The 17,800-nt window shown below is 37.0% G+C and overlaps 1 protein-coding gene across 3 annotated transcripts in view; it reads left to right on the forward strand.

Moving 5' to 3' along the window:
• The window catches only part of LOC128030474 (adhesion G protein-coupled receptor B1-like), a 109,645-nt gene that overhangs the window by 46,482 nt on the left and 45,363 nt on the right, over positions 1–17,800 (forward strand). For 2 of the 3 annotated variants that reach the window (XM_052618141.1, XM_052618142.1), the window contains exons 2-4: positions 5,640–6,561; positions 17,301–17,459; positions 17,685–17,759. In XM_052618141.1, coding sequence (XP_052474101.1) covers positions 5,850–6,561; positions 17,301–17,459; positions 17,685–17,759 — 946 coding nt within the window. In that variant the 5' untranslated portion in view covers positions 5,640–5,849. The remainder of the gene's footprint in view (positions 1–5,639; positions 6,562–17,300; positions 17,460–17,684; positions 17,760–17,800) is intronic. The other variant, XM_052618143.1, reaches the window with a different exon arrangement.

Consider the following 17,800-nt stretch of genomic DNA (forward strand, 5'->3'; position numbering starts at 1 on the left):
TCTCCCCATCCCTTGCCAGTTTGACCATCTCCTCCTCTTTGTCGAATCATGATGTAGACCTCTGTTTGTTTCTGATTAACCTCTGAGAGATTTAAGTCAATCTGAATTTTGAATTAGAAAAAAAAAAAAACAGGTTTGGTTTAGGTCAAGTAGGTCTATAATACCTGGAAAAAGTGATCTTTTAGAATTCCCATTCATCTTAATATTAATCTGGTGCAGGACCTCTTAGAAGTATGTCATTTCAAATCACTTAAAATCTTTGCTACCACAGAAGCTTTTGAGCCAAGCACATGTGCCAAAAATCCCATGTGACTAATCACTCCGGAGCCACAGGAAATTGTCATGACATCAATGACTGGCTGTTTGGCAATGTTACAAAGCTGTGACAAAGGCAAGCAAAGTGGGTGGTGTTAGCGCAGTGGATAAGATACACGTCTGTGGTGTGGGAGACCCGGGTTCGAATCCACTGTGAGACACCAATGTGTCCCTGAGCAAGACACTTAACCCCTCGTTGCTCCAGAGGCGTGCGACCTCTGACATATACAGCAATTGTAAGTCGCTTTGGATAAAAGCGTCAGCTAAATGAATAAATGTAAATGCAAATGGGAAAATGGCATGCTTTTAGGAATATTTTAAACATTTAGAGACATTTTAAAATAAAATAATGCAATTAAATTCTAAATGGTGTATTCAAAGCATCTACCATCCAGAGCTATTGTACTTTTTGGTGTACTTCAGTGTATAGCTTGTCAGGTATCAATATGTAACTTAATAATACCTTATGGATGCATATTAGTATATAATGCATTCTTTAGGGGCAAGGATGGGCAGTATTTCAGATGCATGTATTTAAAATACGTATCTGAAATACAAAACACCTTTTTGTATTTTTATTGTAATTTGCATTTAAGTGCATTTTTCCACACAGTATTTTGTATTTGTATTGTAAATACATTTTAATGTATTTATGCCCATCTCTGCTTTAGTGTATATTAGTACATTTTTGAACACTGTCCCAGTGTAAAAAAAATTGCCCTAATAATAATGTATTGTGTTATTTAGTCCAATCTTCATGCTTTGGTACAGGTTAGAAATTAAAAATGCCTTCCAAAAAGAATTTAAGATAAATGAATTATATATATTAAACAGTATGAGATGAATAATTGTGGAGAAAAATAAGTACAGCAATTTCAATAAAATACTGCCTTGCAAGAGCTGTAAAATTCTGTATTTACGGCATAGTATACAAAATATTAAGGGTGTGAAGATCTCTTTCCATATCCACTCTCCTAATTTTAGATTTAAAGACCATTTTAGCTTAGATCAGTAAATCTCCCAGGCAAGCTCTGGTCCTATACCTCACAGAGAGCTTTTAGACAGCTGAGATAATTCTTTCAAGAGCACGAATTCTGCTACCTCTGATCTGTTAACCTAGTTTAAGGTTAACCCAGGAAGCACTGAACATTGAAATTAAAGTGATAGTTCACACAAAAGTCTATTCACATAATTTGGAAACCATATGATTCTTTTTTCTTGGATGGAACAAAAAAGTAAATTTTGCAGAATACGCTGCTCTTTTTCACACAATGAAGACATGATTTCAAAGCCAAACACCAAGAATAGGACATAAAAAACAAAAAATGTGCTTTTAAAGTCATACTGTCGGTGAGGACCAGCATTAGGTTCCAATCCAAATCCAAATTTGTGTAAATGATATTCAATGCCTAAATAAACAGTGACTTTTGCAAATGTAACTTCACTTCAACATCTGCACAAGAGATAGTTCACCCAAAAGTAATAATTCAATAAGTCATAATTTACTCACCTTCATAGTATATTCCAAATCTGTATGACATTCTTCTTCTGTGGAACTCAACAGAAGTTAATGTGGTTATATATATATATATATATATATATATATATATATATATATATATATATATATATATATATATATATATATATATATATATATATATATATATATTCAAAACATCTTTGTATTCTGCAGAAGAAGGTCAGTCATACAGGTTTGGAATGATATGAGGGTGAGGTAATATCTTTTTGGGTGAACTGCCCTTGTAGGAGGACCCAAAAGGACTTTTTGAGAACAAAACCACCTCCATCTAACATTAACCATTTTCTGATGCAAGATCCCTCCTCATCCTGTACTTTGTCTGATAGGAAAAGCAACAGTTTATAAGTTAATGAAGGAAGGCCTGGCATTTAGCACGGTAAACACATTCATCACCAGGGACAGATAATTATCTCTTTAATTCCATGACCGCGCGATGCCTAGCTTTTGTAGTCACAGATGCCGGAGCCCAAATAGAGGAGAACGAGGTTGGTCTTGAAAGGGGCAGCAACGTTTGATGCCTTCTGTTTGCTCAAATAACCTTGTTCGCTGGGGTGTCATTGTAGCTCTTTAATTTGAGAGGAAGAAAAAAATAAATAAGGGGTGGAGCCCAGAAAGAGGCGGCGATGAAAGAGAGCACCCATGAGAAACGACAGCCTGTCTTCTCTCCCTTCTCCATCTCTCTATCTTTCTCTTTATCTGGCGCCCTCTTTCTCATCTATTCGTCCTCTAACTCCTGCATAGTTTTCTCCCCACCCAATGTTTTCACACAAACTAACAGCAATACTTTAAACACCATTTCCAGTGACATCCTATGATTATATCCCGTTCCTGACAGACATTAAAAAGAATAATGAAATGGCACATCAACACAAATTAACAGGTCAGAAGCTTAATTGAACAAAGGTGGTTTTCCTTTTCTGATAGACTGGAGAAATTACTTTAATGGCTTCTTTTCAATGAATGTGGAAAGTAGGCCCCATCATGGCCCTTCTAATCATGGCACAATCCTGTATTTTCTATACGTCTCTCTTTTTCTTCTTTTTTCTATCTCTTCTCTCAGAAGTCAGTGATGGTACGTGTGCCCTTTCTGCTTGAGCAATTTTTTCGACATATTCAAAATCTGAGGCTGTTCACGGTATGTGAGAAGCAGTCAATGCTTCCATAATGCCTTAATGCCCTTATAGTGTGCAAAGCGAGGGCTCAATTAACTGAATTGCAGTTTTCAGTGAGTCGCTGCTGCTGATCAATAAACAAGACATGTCTGTAATGAGCTGGCCAATGTGCGACACTCACAGACCATATCAAGTGCATGCTGGGATATCTAAATTTCTTTGGGCAGAATAGAATAGACAAGTGATCATCCCTCCATCAGTAAAGGTGTTTCATGAGGTTCAGCCTTGAGAATGTCCCGGTTAATGTCAAGGCTAAGTTAAGAGACAGATTAGATGATTACAACCTCCAGCTTCATTACGGATACCACTGGCTTGAAAAGCAATGTTTATTCTGTTCAAAAAACGCCCACACTTTCACTTAAAGACTTAAAGACTAAGTGTGTGTGTGTGTGTGTGTGTGTGTGTAAGGCAATGTTTGAGGTCATACTGAGATCAATTGAAGCTTTTTTTATATTATCTGCCCATAAAAAGGGAAACCACCTGTGCAGTCAGCTGCATCCATGTATTCTGGTCTGCTTTTCACCCCAGGCTGTGCCACTAGGACTCCAAGATGCAGTCTATAGCGAGAGAGGTTAAGGTTGGGTTAGTTTTATTACTTTAGTTAATCTCATGTAAAAAATTATTGATCAAAATGTTTTTTTTTGTTTGTTTGTTTGTTTCTGCATCGCTGTGCCACTGTTGAATGCATGCAGTCTGATCTGAATGTGATGAGATAAAAAAAAACAATGTACATCCGTGTTTGAGTTCTCATATAGTCAGATTGAAAAACAAATTACTCCTACTACAAGTAAATTACTTGATTCTTTTAAAGAATCGATCAAAAAGATGAATCACTGTTTTAAAGATTGACTGCCTTCAAACAGTATGACAAATGTTTCACTGAATCACCTTAACGAATCAATCAGGGGTGCATTACCACTGGAGTTCAATGGAACTTGCAACCATATAGTTAGCTAACAATGCTTTTGGAAAATGCATCCCATAATGATAACTGAATCTGACTCAATTACTTAACAGCAAATTAACATTATTCATGTAATATGAAATGTTTATGAAACCGGTTTGTGAAATTTGAATGAATATTAATAATTACTGGGTTTTCATAAAACAATGTACAGTATTGTATGTTTTAATATGCATGATAACAGAATCATGCTGCAAGATAAGAACAATGCACAAAGTACGTTTTAAGAGAAGAACATTTTAAATCCAATCATTGAATGGTTGTGATTGCCCTCCCTGGGCTGCAAGAGCTGAACATGGCTAAATGAACTGCATTGCGGGTATTTTAGCTTATTCAAAACTATTTTAGTGGACTTAAATTATATGCCATTTCAGTCAAAGTAAAATGGAATAAAATTGCTTAATATAGCATGACAAAATACTGACTTCAATCACATTTCATCAAAAGACAAAATGTATGATTAAAACAAAATAGGGTGCAAAAATTAACAAAAATTGCACATTCACAAAACTGCATTCAGTACTGTGTTTGAAATACACACATACTCATGCATCTGTTAGTTTCATTATTTTTCTAGAGAATGCACACTCTCACAGACACACACATTGATCTCACCCACACACATTCATAACAGCATTATCCGGTATCTTTGAGGAAACTCCTAATCTCCAACAATACTCTGCTATATACGCCGAGAGCTACTGCTATATTTATTAACAATACCAAGAGGAAGGAGCGTACTAAGATTGCTGAACAGATTCATTACACACATTAAAGTAGTAATGATTATTATAAATATAACATCACTTCATGTGAATGAAGCATCCCATTTTTATTAATCCATTTCCAAAATCCACCATAGGCGTATTTAGAACCTATATGTCTCAGTGCACTTTTTTCCCCCTATCTGGGTTCATCTCATTTCTTACCACGAATATGAGGAACAAAGCTAATGCCTTTAGATAAGGATGATTAACCTAGAATAAAATCTGCATGGTGTCTTTGTGTATGGTATATGGCTCTCAGAGTGAGCCTGGTGCCGGGACGCTCACTTTGTAAAGTGACTAATGGGACATGGAATTGTTGCAGATACATCAGAATAGTCTCCAAGATGTCTGTCTACTGCTCTTGCACGTGACCTCACATATTTCTTATCTTTAAGTGCTGTAAAACTACGAGACACTGAACTGTCAGGAAAAATGACATTCAGGCCCATCTGAGAGATGATACAGCCGCTTTTAGCCTAATGATTCGCAGAGGGTTGAGGCTATTGATCATTTTGGCATGAAGCAAATGCACTGGAAATAATGAATGACAGCAGGTGTTCATATTTTTGTAATTGATTGCCCCATAATTGGACAAATTATTGAGCTCACTGATAAAATACAAGATTGAGGGTGACATTTTTGAAGAAAGTGACTTCCTCACAAGGAACAAAGTGTTCTTTTTGAATGTGAAGCACAGGTGCAGCACTTCTAAATCTATATAGCCCAGTGTGGTAATTTCTTAGTACTAAAGTCAGCCGTGCCGGTGTCTACACACTTTTAAAGTTATTATCGTCACTCTTATCTGGTCAATAGATAATTGCTGTTGTTCCCATCTGGCTCATACAACTTTTTTTTTTTTGTCTTCTCTAATCCTGCAGATCTCTTTGAGGGCGTCTGGCATCATGGACAGCAAACTGGATCATTGAGCCAAAGTTCTCTCTCATCCTGAGCTGTTGGTTCAGATGGTTCTGCAAACATCAGAGAATACTGGTAGTTAACAAAACGAGGCTATTGATCTTACATTAACAAGAAAAGGTGATCAATAAGAGTTATCTTCAGCCTCCCTCTTTTCTGTACACTGTTCAGCCATGATATCAAAATTCTTACGGAATTGTTCATTGCTGGTCCTGCTTTTCCCTCTTCTCCAACTGTTGTGGCTGGACATGCTCAATGCTGCCCCCTCTGGTCCGGAGTCTGACATCTGCTCCACACTTGTCCAGAGCCGTTTTTTTGGATTTTTCCTCTCGTCCTCTGTATTTCCCGGCACACCCTGCTCCTGGACCCTGCAGAACCCCGACCCACGGCGCTACACCATTTTCATCAAGGTCACAAAACCGACCAGAGACTGCATTCCCCGACAGCACCGGACCTTCCAGTTTGACTCTTTCTTGGAGACGACACGAACCTTTCTCGGGATGGAGAGCTTCGACGAGGTGGTGAAGCTATGTGATGCCTCTACCCAAGTTGCCTTCCTGGAAGCTGGAAAACAATTCCTACAGATCCGGAAAGGGCTGCCCAGAGTGGGTGCTGGGTCCAGGAATGGTGATGGGGAATTTAAGGTGGAGTATCTCGTGGTTGGAAAGCGTAACCCCAGCATGGCTGCCTGTCAAATGCTGTGCCAATGGTTGGAGGACTGCCTGACCTACAGTACCTCCAGTCGGCCCTGTGGCATAATGCAGACACCATGCCAATGTTGGGACCAGCCACCGTTGGACAAAGACACCAGTGGATGCTACCAGGATGGGGTCTACTTGGAGAACTGCATCCCTGTTGTGAAAGAAGGAACAGCTGACACTACTGGTAAGCTAACAGTTTTTGTCCAGTTAAAATTCAGCAGGGTTCAGTGGTTCCTGAATTTAAACAAAATGTTGTTCTCTGTTACCACTGTGGGTTTGTTAGCTTGCCGTATTAAGTAGTAAAGCAACAGAACAATCGGAGCTGAAGAAACAAGAGTTCTGAGAGAACTGACTGAGTTTAAAAAAAGAGAAGGTTTTAAGTTTCAGCTGATGTGTCCTAGCTGGGTGACCTTGGCTTCTTGGCGCCATTGTGTGATCCTGTGAGGGTTCAGATAGGGATATCGGATCGGCCCGTGGGAGAGTTGATGCGGCAGACATGCTCTGGGAGTGACACGGGATAGCGGTGGTGATGCGCTTGGAGATTGATTATTAGGAAGAGAATTAGGCCGGTTACTGAGTTCAGAGCTGTGATGTGATCTCCATAAGTTGATGTGGTACAGAAACTCAACCCCTAGGAGGGGCTGCAACCATTAGACTGGAAAATTACTCACCCCATTGCACTGCAACCTTTCTGTGTACTTTTGTCTTCCTTTTCTTTTATGTCTTACTTTTTCCTTCTTGTTATGGGAGCATCTGTGGCCTAATGGTTAGGTCATTTGACTTGTAACCCGAAGGTTGTGGGTTCGAGTCTCAGGTCCGGCAGGGATTGTAGGTGAGGGGAGAGAATGACTACCATGACTGAGGTGAGTCATGACAAGGCACTGAACCCTCAACTGCTCCCCAGGCACCAAAGCAATATGGCTGCTTCTCTGGTTGTGTTTGTTCACTACTGTGCATGTCCACTTGGGTGGATTAAATAATTCAGAGTATGGGTCGCCACTTCACCTTTTTTCTGAAAACACAAGGGGGTGACGAATCCACAACTCACAGTGTTCAGAACTATCTGTAAAAGAGCACTTAAAGTGTGTAATTAATAATATGTGTGATCGTTATACAGCTGAACCAAGTGATGAGGGGCCTTTTTAACAGAATATGTATAATTAAATAATTTTGTATATTTTGGTGATAATGTACAAATTCTTATAGAACATGTAAGCAAAAATGGAAATAATAGAGAATATGTAGAAGGAAGCTTCTTACTAAAAAATTGTCTAATTTTTACTGGCCACAGATTTCAGAAGGATCATGTGACACTGAAGACTGCAGTAATGGCTCCAGGAAATTCAGATTTGCCATCACAGGAATAAATGACATTTTAAAATGCATTATAAAAGAAAATCCTTATATTTAAACAATATAAGTAACAATATTTATCAATTTTACTGTGTTCTTCATAAAGTAAATGCAGCCTAGTGAGCATAAGAGACTTCTTTCAAAAATCAATACATTCATTTATTTGTTTGGAATTACAATCTAGTTGTTTTGAATTCTTATGGACTCCAAACATTTGAATGGTATATATTTGCTAGAAATATTTATATTTCTCATTAAATTAGGTGTTAAAATTATACAGTTATAATGTCACTTCATACATTCATAGATAACATATAAATCAAAATTATGGCATCCAATGGAAAACATGACAGACTGGTTTCTGGTTTTCAACTAAATATTCTTACTTATGCTTCCAAGATTAATCGCTAATTAAATTTTTCAAATTCAACAAAACTTCATCTGTCTTAGCCAGCTTGAAAACATTATCTTGGAGACAAATCAGCACAATTTGCAATGTATACAATGTAGAATACATTACAGAAAACCAAACATTTAAGATTGCAAGGCATAAAAAATGGGAGGAACAAGATCAGTTCATATAAAAAGTTCAGCAGCCAGTGGCCCATCCTCAATAACGATATGTCTCAAGAGTCAAAGACCCCCTTCCAATTTATGTATACACAGCAAGAACTTATCCTATGTGAATGGCCCCTAATACATGTAAGGCAGACAGAATAAATGTACAGAGGGTGCGATAAAGAGAGAACATCTCATGGATCATTGAGATTGATCATAAATTGATCGTGAGCTTGGGAGGCAAGCCAAGATTGTCTGGCTGGGCCCATCGGATGGAGCCAAAGCAGAAAGGCAAATGAAAGATGACTTTTGAAAGACAGGATGTGCATCATTACAATGCTACTCTCCAAGACCTATCACTCTGCAGACATACCTAGCTCAGTCTAAATGACATGCTGTCCGTTTTATGTGTGGCCAATTTGAAGATGTGCCTCCTCCCACGTCTCATGTAGGTGGAAAGGGCCTACCTCCCTCCGATTCCTAAGAGGGAAAGTGGAGAGTTAAATAGAGGGACACAGGAAGGAGGGAGAGTGCATTCCATCTTAAAATGCTAAAGGCGTGTCTATTGTGTGAATGTGACCCATTGCTCAGAGGCAAGGCATCATGGGAGATGAGTAGATTCATCTCTGGCAGCTCAGAGCAGTGACAGATTACGGTCTGGATTTGAGAGACAGAATGGAAAAGGAGTTGAGTGAGAAAAAGAGGGGAGAGAATTTCAGGTGCGAGGTGATGACAGTAGAAAATATTGTCTTCATGACTTGCACTTTCTCGCCATTAGGGACCAGTGTTTCTCAGAGAGCTTTGGTTAAGCTAGATGAAAGCATATACTTGTTATTTCTTAGCGAGGCACTTTGAATTGAGAGTGGAGCCGATAATAGCTTGGCTGTGATGTTGCTAAACTAAGGAATTTAAATTGACTGCCCCCATAGTTATCAGTTCTTCATCTTTAGGAATAATAACAAGATTTAACTTATCACTGTTTTGTTGTAGTCATGTCTCTTGTCTCTGTTTCTCACACACAAAGTCCCTCATGCCAGTGAGCCGTTTCATTCTTAGCCGTTTCATTGTGGTTGGCTGAAAATGGTTGTGCGGGGCAGCACTCTGTCACTGCGTGTGGGGTGTGTGTGTTATGAACATGTTTAACCACCAGGGGCATACACGTTTTTAGCGTACAGCTTATAAAACCGCTCCCACTGCTTTGAGAAGGATAAGCACAGTACTTATCTCTGCTAGACGGATGGATCTGTATCTTTTCCTCTCTCTCGCTCTCGTTCTCCTACTTTTGCAAGTGCTAGCTCATGGCCCCTCCACAGCTCTCCAGACCTCATAAAATATTCATGTTTTAATTAAGCAGTTTTACTGCGTCTATGCTTAATAATAAAAAATGCCCCAGGTTGGGTGTGCATTAGGGTGTGTATATGTGTTTTCAGAACGTATGTTAGCTGTGAGACTGTACTAGTCCATCATAAACACACAAGGGATGGGGCTGGGGGGAATTTGTCAAACATCTGCCTTGCTGTAGGGGTTCATCAGTATTTCATGCACACTTTCAATCAGAGATTTTTGGTGGTGTTTGTTCCGAGAGGGTGTTATATTGTTGTTCAAGAGAATATCAGTGTTCTTTTGTTTACTTTACTTCAGCTGTTTAAGTTTTACCATCACTATTCACAATGATACCACACATTGCTAAATCTGTAGAATTCCCCAGAGAGGTGCTTCATGCAATGCAATGCAAGTATGCTACATCTAACAAGTATTGGCTTCGGTATGATACCAGAAAGTAATACCATGGTATCAATACTAAATTCTAACTGTCAAAGTAATATTCAAAATCACATTATTATTTCTCTCTCCTTTAGATTTCAGACTCAGGTAAATGTAAATCTCTCTCTCTCTCTCTCACTCACCTGCTTCATGTTAGCGGTCGACAATGTGGGAAAAACATATTATTGATAATTAAATTAATATAGCAAAACTTTTTCATTTGAATCAATACTCCACTTTTTTGTTTAATATGCTAATTTTCCAACTCTAGAGTTAAACATCTGAGTTTTACCATTTTTAATCCATTCATCCAATCTCCAGGTCTGGTGGTAGCACTTTTAGCTTAGCTTAGCATATGTTAATATAGCAAAACTGTTCATTTGAATTAACTCGTTTCATATATTAAATGAAATGAATATTTGACTGTTTGAAATGCAAGTGCAAATATGTGACCAAAATGTCACTGGTTCTATCGCACATGTTTGAGCTTTCGTTTCTACTGCGTCATATCTTATGTACGTGCGTGGATCAGTTGTGAATAAAAGGTAAAACTAAGCCTGAATTTATGAATGATGCACTTACCTGTTGATCGCTTAATTCTCGGAAAAGATTAGGATGAGCACGCGACAAATGCTTAGCAAGATTTGGTGTGTTGAATCCTGTGGTCAGTTCGTTCACCTTTATCATACTTTGTATGCAAAGTAATGCCATATTTCAGTTCTACTGTTCTCTGTATTTATTAGTTTCAGGTGCGTTAATAGAGTTCTTCAGGTTTACTGGTTTTGCAACAATTTGGGAAGCACTGCCATGTTTACAGTATGTTTAACGGTATGTTTACAGTACCGGTATACCGCACATCCCTAGTTGTAACTATGGAAATAAACCATTTTTATCATTCTGGTCAAATGTGGAGGGGACAATCAACAGCTAGCTGAGTGTGCATTAAACAATTTAAATGCCCAACATGCAGCAGAGGGTGGTTGCCTCAAAGAGGTATATTCAAATCATTTAATGCACAGCTAGCCGTTAATTATTTATGCCATGGTCATTTGCCAGCATTATAATTTTATTTTTTGAGTGGACTATCTTCCTAATATATTAAGAACAAGAATTATCTTGGATCTAAACTGTGATATCAAAATGCTGACACAAACATACACACATCTCAGATTGGTGTCTGGACCTGGGTAAGCTTTAAAAATCTTAGGGAACTGCTTATTAGTGAACACATGCTCCTGCAGAAAGACCTGTTTTGTTTGTGAGTGGGTGTATATGTGTGTCTGTGATGGAGAGCGAAACACAACAGTGCTGTAAAGAGCTCCCCGACCATGATTACCCCCTATCACATCTCTAGAGTCACATCTAACTCACAGTCCATACAAAATAGAATCTATAAAAGATAGAAAATCTCTTCTAACATGCTGAGATTGACCCAGTGAAAGCAAGCAGAAGAGATTGAGAGGGGACCGATGAATGGTTTGATTAGGGGGATTAGAGGTTATTTGTCTGATAAAGCCTCATGCTTTTGAGAGGCACCACAGATGGGCATGACTGTCTAATGCACCTAAGGCTCTGCAACATACATGTGCCACCAAATTGGTTTCCATAGGAACATTAGATCAGAGTGATAATCTCAGAATGAACACTGTCAATTCCCAATCTGAGGACTGTTTTAACCAAGATTAATAACCATATGAAGGCTAATTAATATTCTCTTCTTCTGTCTTACTCTTTCTCCCTTCTTCTTAAATCTGTCTAACATATGAAAATGTAAATGCTGCAGTAAAAAAAAAGAAAAAGAAAAAAAAAGGCTTGTTAACTAGACATTCAGTCTCTGATATTCCACAAGTTGAGCATTCGGAAGTAGCTTCAGGTGTTCATCAGTTTATATTATTCAAATTATATAATTGAATATATAAATGAAATAAAAATGAACAATTTTATAAAACTGAAAAACATTTTATATACATAAATATGTGTAAAGAAAAATAAAAGATTATTTCAGCTTTTAAGCCATAGGCTAGAAATTACGGTAGCTTGTTTTATTGCTATGGTCAAAAGTTCAATATCTAACAAATTAAATTCATAGCAAGCCATTTATGATATTTATAAAATTGTTTTATTTTATAGTCAGAAGCTATGCCTCATGTCAAAAATAGAAAAGAGGCATTCATCAACCAAAGGCACATTACATTAGGCAATTACAAAGTAGACATCTCTGATTTAGTTTTGTCTTTCAGAGTAGTGGTATTCATATTCATTTTGTCAAAAGAATTTTATGATTTTAGATTGCCACCTTAAATCCCATATACTATAATGACATATATTGTGTTTAAGTTGAGATGAAATAGTAGACTTTACATTCCATTGCATAACATCTCATAACATCTGGCTTTGAATACTATCATTGTCTGCATGCATTTTTATCAGTAGACAGTTGTCAGTTTGGAGAATTCAATTAAATGATCTTGCTACAATGACAAGGCTTGTTTACTAAATATACCCACTGAAATTCACAAAGTAAATCATTCATAAATAGCATTTTTAAGTCAAACAATATCTCACAGTTGACTGGTGGAATGTTTATGCTATTATTCATTATTTGTCTTTTAACCAACCTCAATATATAGTAAATATATGCAATAAAATTTACCAAAATTACAATTTCATATACAGCTTATTTATTATTAGACTGGGTGCTTTCTTGCTTCTTAGCATTTAAAAATTAACTTATTTCTCTGTAATTGTCTTTGTAATTGAGATTTGGATAGTTTGATGCCATTCAGGGTAGTTCTGCCTCAGTGTGATCATCCATTTTGGTGGTCACTGATCCAAGACCTGAAAGTGCCTGAAAGTCAGGGCGAGATTGTGTGTTCAGGTGTATGTTTGTGTGTGTTTTCACATGTGCCCCCACGTCCTTTCAGTCTTATGTGCAGATGTTTCTATGCTGAAGATTGATGTGCAAGAGGAAAATAAAAAAAGCCTGTTATTTTTCCACTCATCTGTGAGCCTGTGAAAAGTGGGAGGCCCATCTGATCCTTTTAGTGAAGGTGTTTTTGATTCGAGCTAGATTTTTCCCCTTTTGTTCCTGTCGAGGAGAGGCATCCATCTTCAGAATTGAAATGTCGACTTCTCTGACCCGCACCTGCAACAAAAGAACATTCGACCAAACCCTTATTCATATCTCTGTCGTAGTTTTGATCTGTTTATCTGCTTGCTCATCAGTACACAGTGTAGACTCTGGCTGTAATCCTGTAACGTATGCACTCCGCTGATGAGATGTCACTGGTTTTGTCATTGTGTGACTATTGAAAGACAAACCAGAAGTAGTGATCAGCACTAAACAGGAATTGCAATCACCAGGATGAACCAATGAGAGAGAAAAAGAACCAGGCCCAGTGATCTTCAAATGGCCAAAGAGAGAAAATGGGACAAATTTCACCAAAGAAGAAGCAAGAGTACAAACTGTTTAATGTTATACTTGTTTTGTGTCAGTTCCCAAATACACTAAGAGCCTTCTGATGATACAGAGGTGCTGTTTTTGTGAAATTAGTAAAAAATTATGTGTAGTACTGTATGTGTTTATTATTACAAATTAAAACATAAATAATTGTATTTTCATTGAGATTAATAGATATATAATCACATCTGGCTCTGAAAAGTAGCGTCACCAACTTCCGCCTACATTTTTGTCAATGAATAGTTGTCAGTTTTAAGAAATCAATTAGACTGACTTTTTGCTGCAGCATTTGAATATTATTTGGTATTTGTGTCTTATCGTTTGGAAAAAAAAATGGTCCAATCCCTGCATACTTTTTTATCTAGACACCACATTGTATTCAGAATATTGTTGGATAACAAAAAAAAAAAAAGATTTTTCATAAACATGATTATTCTAATGTAATGATAAATGCTTTAGCTATAAATGTAAGTGTATTGGGGACAAAACATTATTTCACTGTATTTAAAACAATTAAACCAGTTTTTATCATTTAAATAAATGAAGTGCAAACACCCTTTCAAATTTGCTGGGATGATAACAGACTATGTTATTGTAAGATGACTGAAAAGTCCATTAAATGATTTATTATTATTATTATTATTATTATTATTATTATTATTATTATTATTATTGATATCACACTCTCATTGGTTCATTGAGTGTTTAATGAATAATTGCATATATACATGTATACATATATAATTATAAAAAAAAATTACATTGTATAATGGATAAATAATCCTGGACCCTATATCATAGAATTCATTAAAGAAAATCACATTATCCGTAAATTAAGTGTCTTGTCATTTCAGGTTTTTTTTTTTTTGTTTGTTTTGTTTTGTTTTTGCCTCACTTGCTGCCTTTATTTTGTATTGTTAAAATTCATGGTTAGGAAATGTATGGTCTTTTAACAGAGTTGGTTTGTGTGGGTCTTTTTGAGTACTGCGGTGCAAGACAGGAAAGATTATGCGACGTGGCAAGGGTGCAAACCTAAGTTGTGTTTCCTGCCCCTGGAGTGAGGTTAATCAATCAGATGTGTAAACACAGCTGTTCAAATATTTATTCTAAGCAGGATACTGACAGCAGAAATGCACACAACAGTGGATTAAACCTGTGAGTTTAGCCATCAGAGGGACAGATAGAGACAGAAAAAAACTGTGAGATGGATAGCTCATTTAATTTTCCAGAAATTCATTTAATTCCTACATTAATAAGAAAAGACGTTTTAAAGAACCTTTGTTTTTGTTTTTGTTTATTAGTTGTTGTTGTTTTTTACTTCCACACTCATTTGTTGCTGACATGGAAGCCAATGACTAGTAGCATCCTCTGGGTGTCAGCACTTCCCATGTTTCGCATTCCTTCACTGACCCACGCTGTGTTTTAATGCACATAAGCAACCAGAAAACAAAGCATGAAGTCGAATGCAGGCTGTAATTTAGATGTACCGACTGGCCTTGGTTTCGTAGCAGATACGCAATGGGCAGTGGCGGGTGAGATTATGGTTAGATCTTGTATTGATGAATTCAGATTACCCTTATTAGACTTTCTGCTCAACTTCGAGAGAAAGTGAAGGTCACTTTGAGGCTCTCGTAAGCCAAGACGATATTTACTAATGGGCAGAATGATGTATATCCACACACTCATCCTTTGAAAAGCATGTGCGTGCTGCAGCTGCAATCTGAAAAACGGCCCAAAACACAGAATGATAGAAGAAGGGCTGACGAATAGAAAGAAACATCCGAGCAAAGGACGAATATGAGAGTTTAAAGATAATGCAGCGTTCTCTTCTCAAAGAGTTTCTATGTAAGGAAGCTATCACCGAACAAGAGAAGCACACTAAATAATCGAAAGCATGAAAAAATGTCCTTGGGGACAGAGAAAGAAAACACTATATTATTATGTCCCCATTTTTCTCCTTCATCCCATGATTATTGAGCCAAAAAAAAAAGGCCATACTCTCCAATAGCTTCTCACAGAAAGAAAATCTTATCTCCAAAATGACTTTTTTATTATTATTTTTTCTTCTTCTTCGCTTTTCTAAAGATTGTTTTCCTTACGAATATTCTTATATTTCAGTCATTTTCACTTTTCCTTATCGCATTTGTTTTAAATAAGGCTGGAGTCACTTAAGACTGATTTTTACCACTTACAGTCCCTCCTGGAACATTTATGCCATGTGCGATTGGTTGATGAACCCATCTGATTTGAAACGTGATTGGTGGATGGGATTAATTGGGGCAGCGCGTGGAGAGCCGTCACGGTTCATTGTGCATGCGATTGTCACTTACTGTGCAAGGAGGACATTTGATTGTATATTCAAGGCCGAGGCATTGAAGATTAGAATCCGGTTTGTTTTATCAGGTGAATGTGTCTCACACAACATGCGGCAAAGCCAATCTCAGCACCAAGTGAACAATTTGCCATTAATCACTCATCCTGCTCAAACAAATAGATATTGATTCTGCTTTTAAGCACTTGCTTGCCGGCAGATTTGTATTCAAAGCTGCAAAGACAAAAAAACTAAACAAAAAAACAAACAAATGTATAAAGATATAAAATAAAAATAGTTTAAAGAACTTTTTTAGGAAATTTAATTTGGTCCTTATTCTTCAAAATGGCATGTTTAATTCAATGTGTAATTCAAACTTGATATTTCTATGTAACTATTTGTGACATTTACTAGCAATTTCTAAGTGAACTATTTCAAAGTACATCCTACACTTTTTTTCAGTTTATAAATTCAGTGAATATTCTATTAATGAATTCTACAAAGGCCATAAATTATTACATAGTTTTGAATAATATTTTATTATAATTAGTTTAAAATAGTATAAACTTGATATTCATAATCCTAAAGTCCATGGTAATTGTAATTGTGTTTAAAAAAATATGCTGATAAACTAGTGAGTATAGAAATGAATCACACCCAAAATAATCACATTTTATTGTTTTGCAACCTGATATGAAGACAATTTTATTTTTATCCAGCTGTATAGCAACTTATAACTTATATTCTTATATTCAGTTGTTGTATTTTTTTTTTTCTGACATGGTGTTATATCTTTCACTTAGATGAACCATGACTTGGTTCTTCTTTTAAATATATTTATTTATTTATTTATTTATTTATTTATTTATTTATTTATTTATTTATTACTGGTTTGTGCTAATTTTCACTTTTATTATCTTTCACATGTAGCTACCATTTACCCCATTACATTGACTTTATCTTTATCTTTATTGTCTGTATGGACCCTCCCAATGTAATTTATGCTAAAAATCTTCTGATGGACATTTTAAATATAAGCAGTCTCTGATACTTTCTCACTTTCATTTCAGTTCTCACTTTCTGGGTAGAGCGGCACTGAGTGTAGAATTACATACCCTCCCCCCGTACAATTGATTTGTGAGTAATTAAAAATGTCTGCAGCTGGACGTGGGCCAGCTTCATGTTCTATTCATGCAGATTAAAACATATTTGTCGGGGCCTCCGGGATCAGACAGGCAGCAATGTCTGCTATTAAACATTCATGAGGGAGCAGAACACAGGGACTCATATCCTATTGATATTTATGGGTCCATTTCTACATTTTAGTGCCATCATAATGGATTACGAAATCAGAACATTATTGCTTAGTAGGGATGGAAATTTAATTTGTGCCATGAAAATTTATAAATAAATGGCTTTTTCTTGGGAATTACACTCACACGGACTGTGCATGTGTCTATGTGTTGGTTTAATACAGGTGGCTGGAGTGGGTGGGGCAACTGGGCGGAGTGCAGCAGTGAATGTGGAGGCGGAGTCCAGACGCGTACACGCACCTGTCAGTCACCACCTGAGGAGGCTTACATGTGCGAGGGTGTTCTGGATGAAGGCCGCCCCTGCAACCCTCAGCCATGCATCGGTAAGTTGTGTTCTAGGCTCATGTACATTTGCACGTGACCATTTGCACACCCACTTCTTCTCTAGCTTTCTCTCTCTATCACTGTCGGACAGTGTATTCTTTTACATTTTTCACATTTCACTATAAAAAATATGTTCTGCTTCTTGTGTGACACAATGATAATAATGATACTGATAGACTGATGATAGAATGAGCATTTTTGTGTGCTTTTCATTGGACCCATAGGCTACAGGCAGTATTCCTCTAAAGGCAAGGGTTTAAGTCCAGTGAAATACAAAGGAATGCAAGAGGCCATGCTTGGTAAGGGTGTCACTGACCAAATCAGTTTGAATGTGACTGTA

This window comes from Carassius gibelio, chromosome A16 (genome assembly GCF_023724105.1).
Source record: "Carassius gibelio isolate Cgi1373 ecotype wild population from Czech Republic chromosome A16, carGib1.2-hapl.c, whole genome shotgun sequence".
NCBI classification, from domain to species: domain Eukaryota; kingdom Metazoa; phylum Chordata; class Actinopteri; order Cypriniformes; family Cyprinidae; genus Carassius; species Carassius gibelio.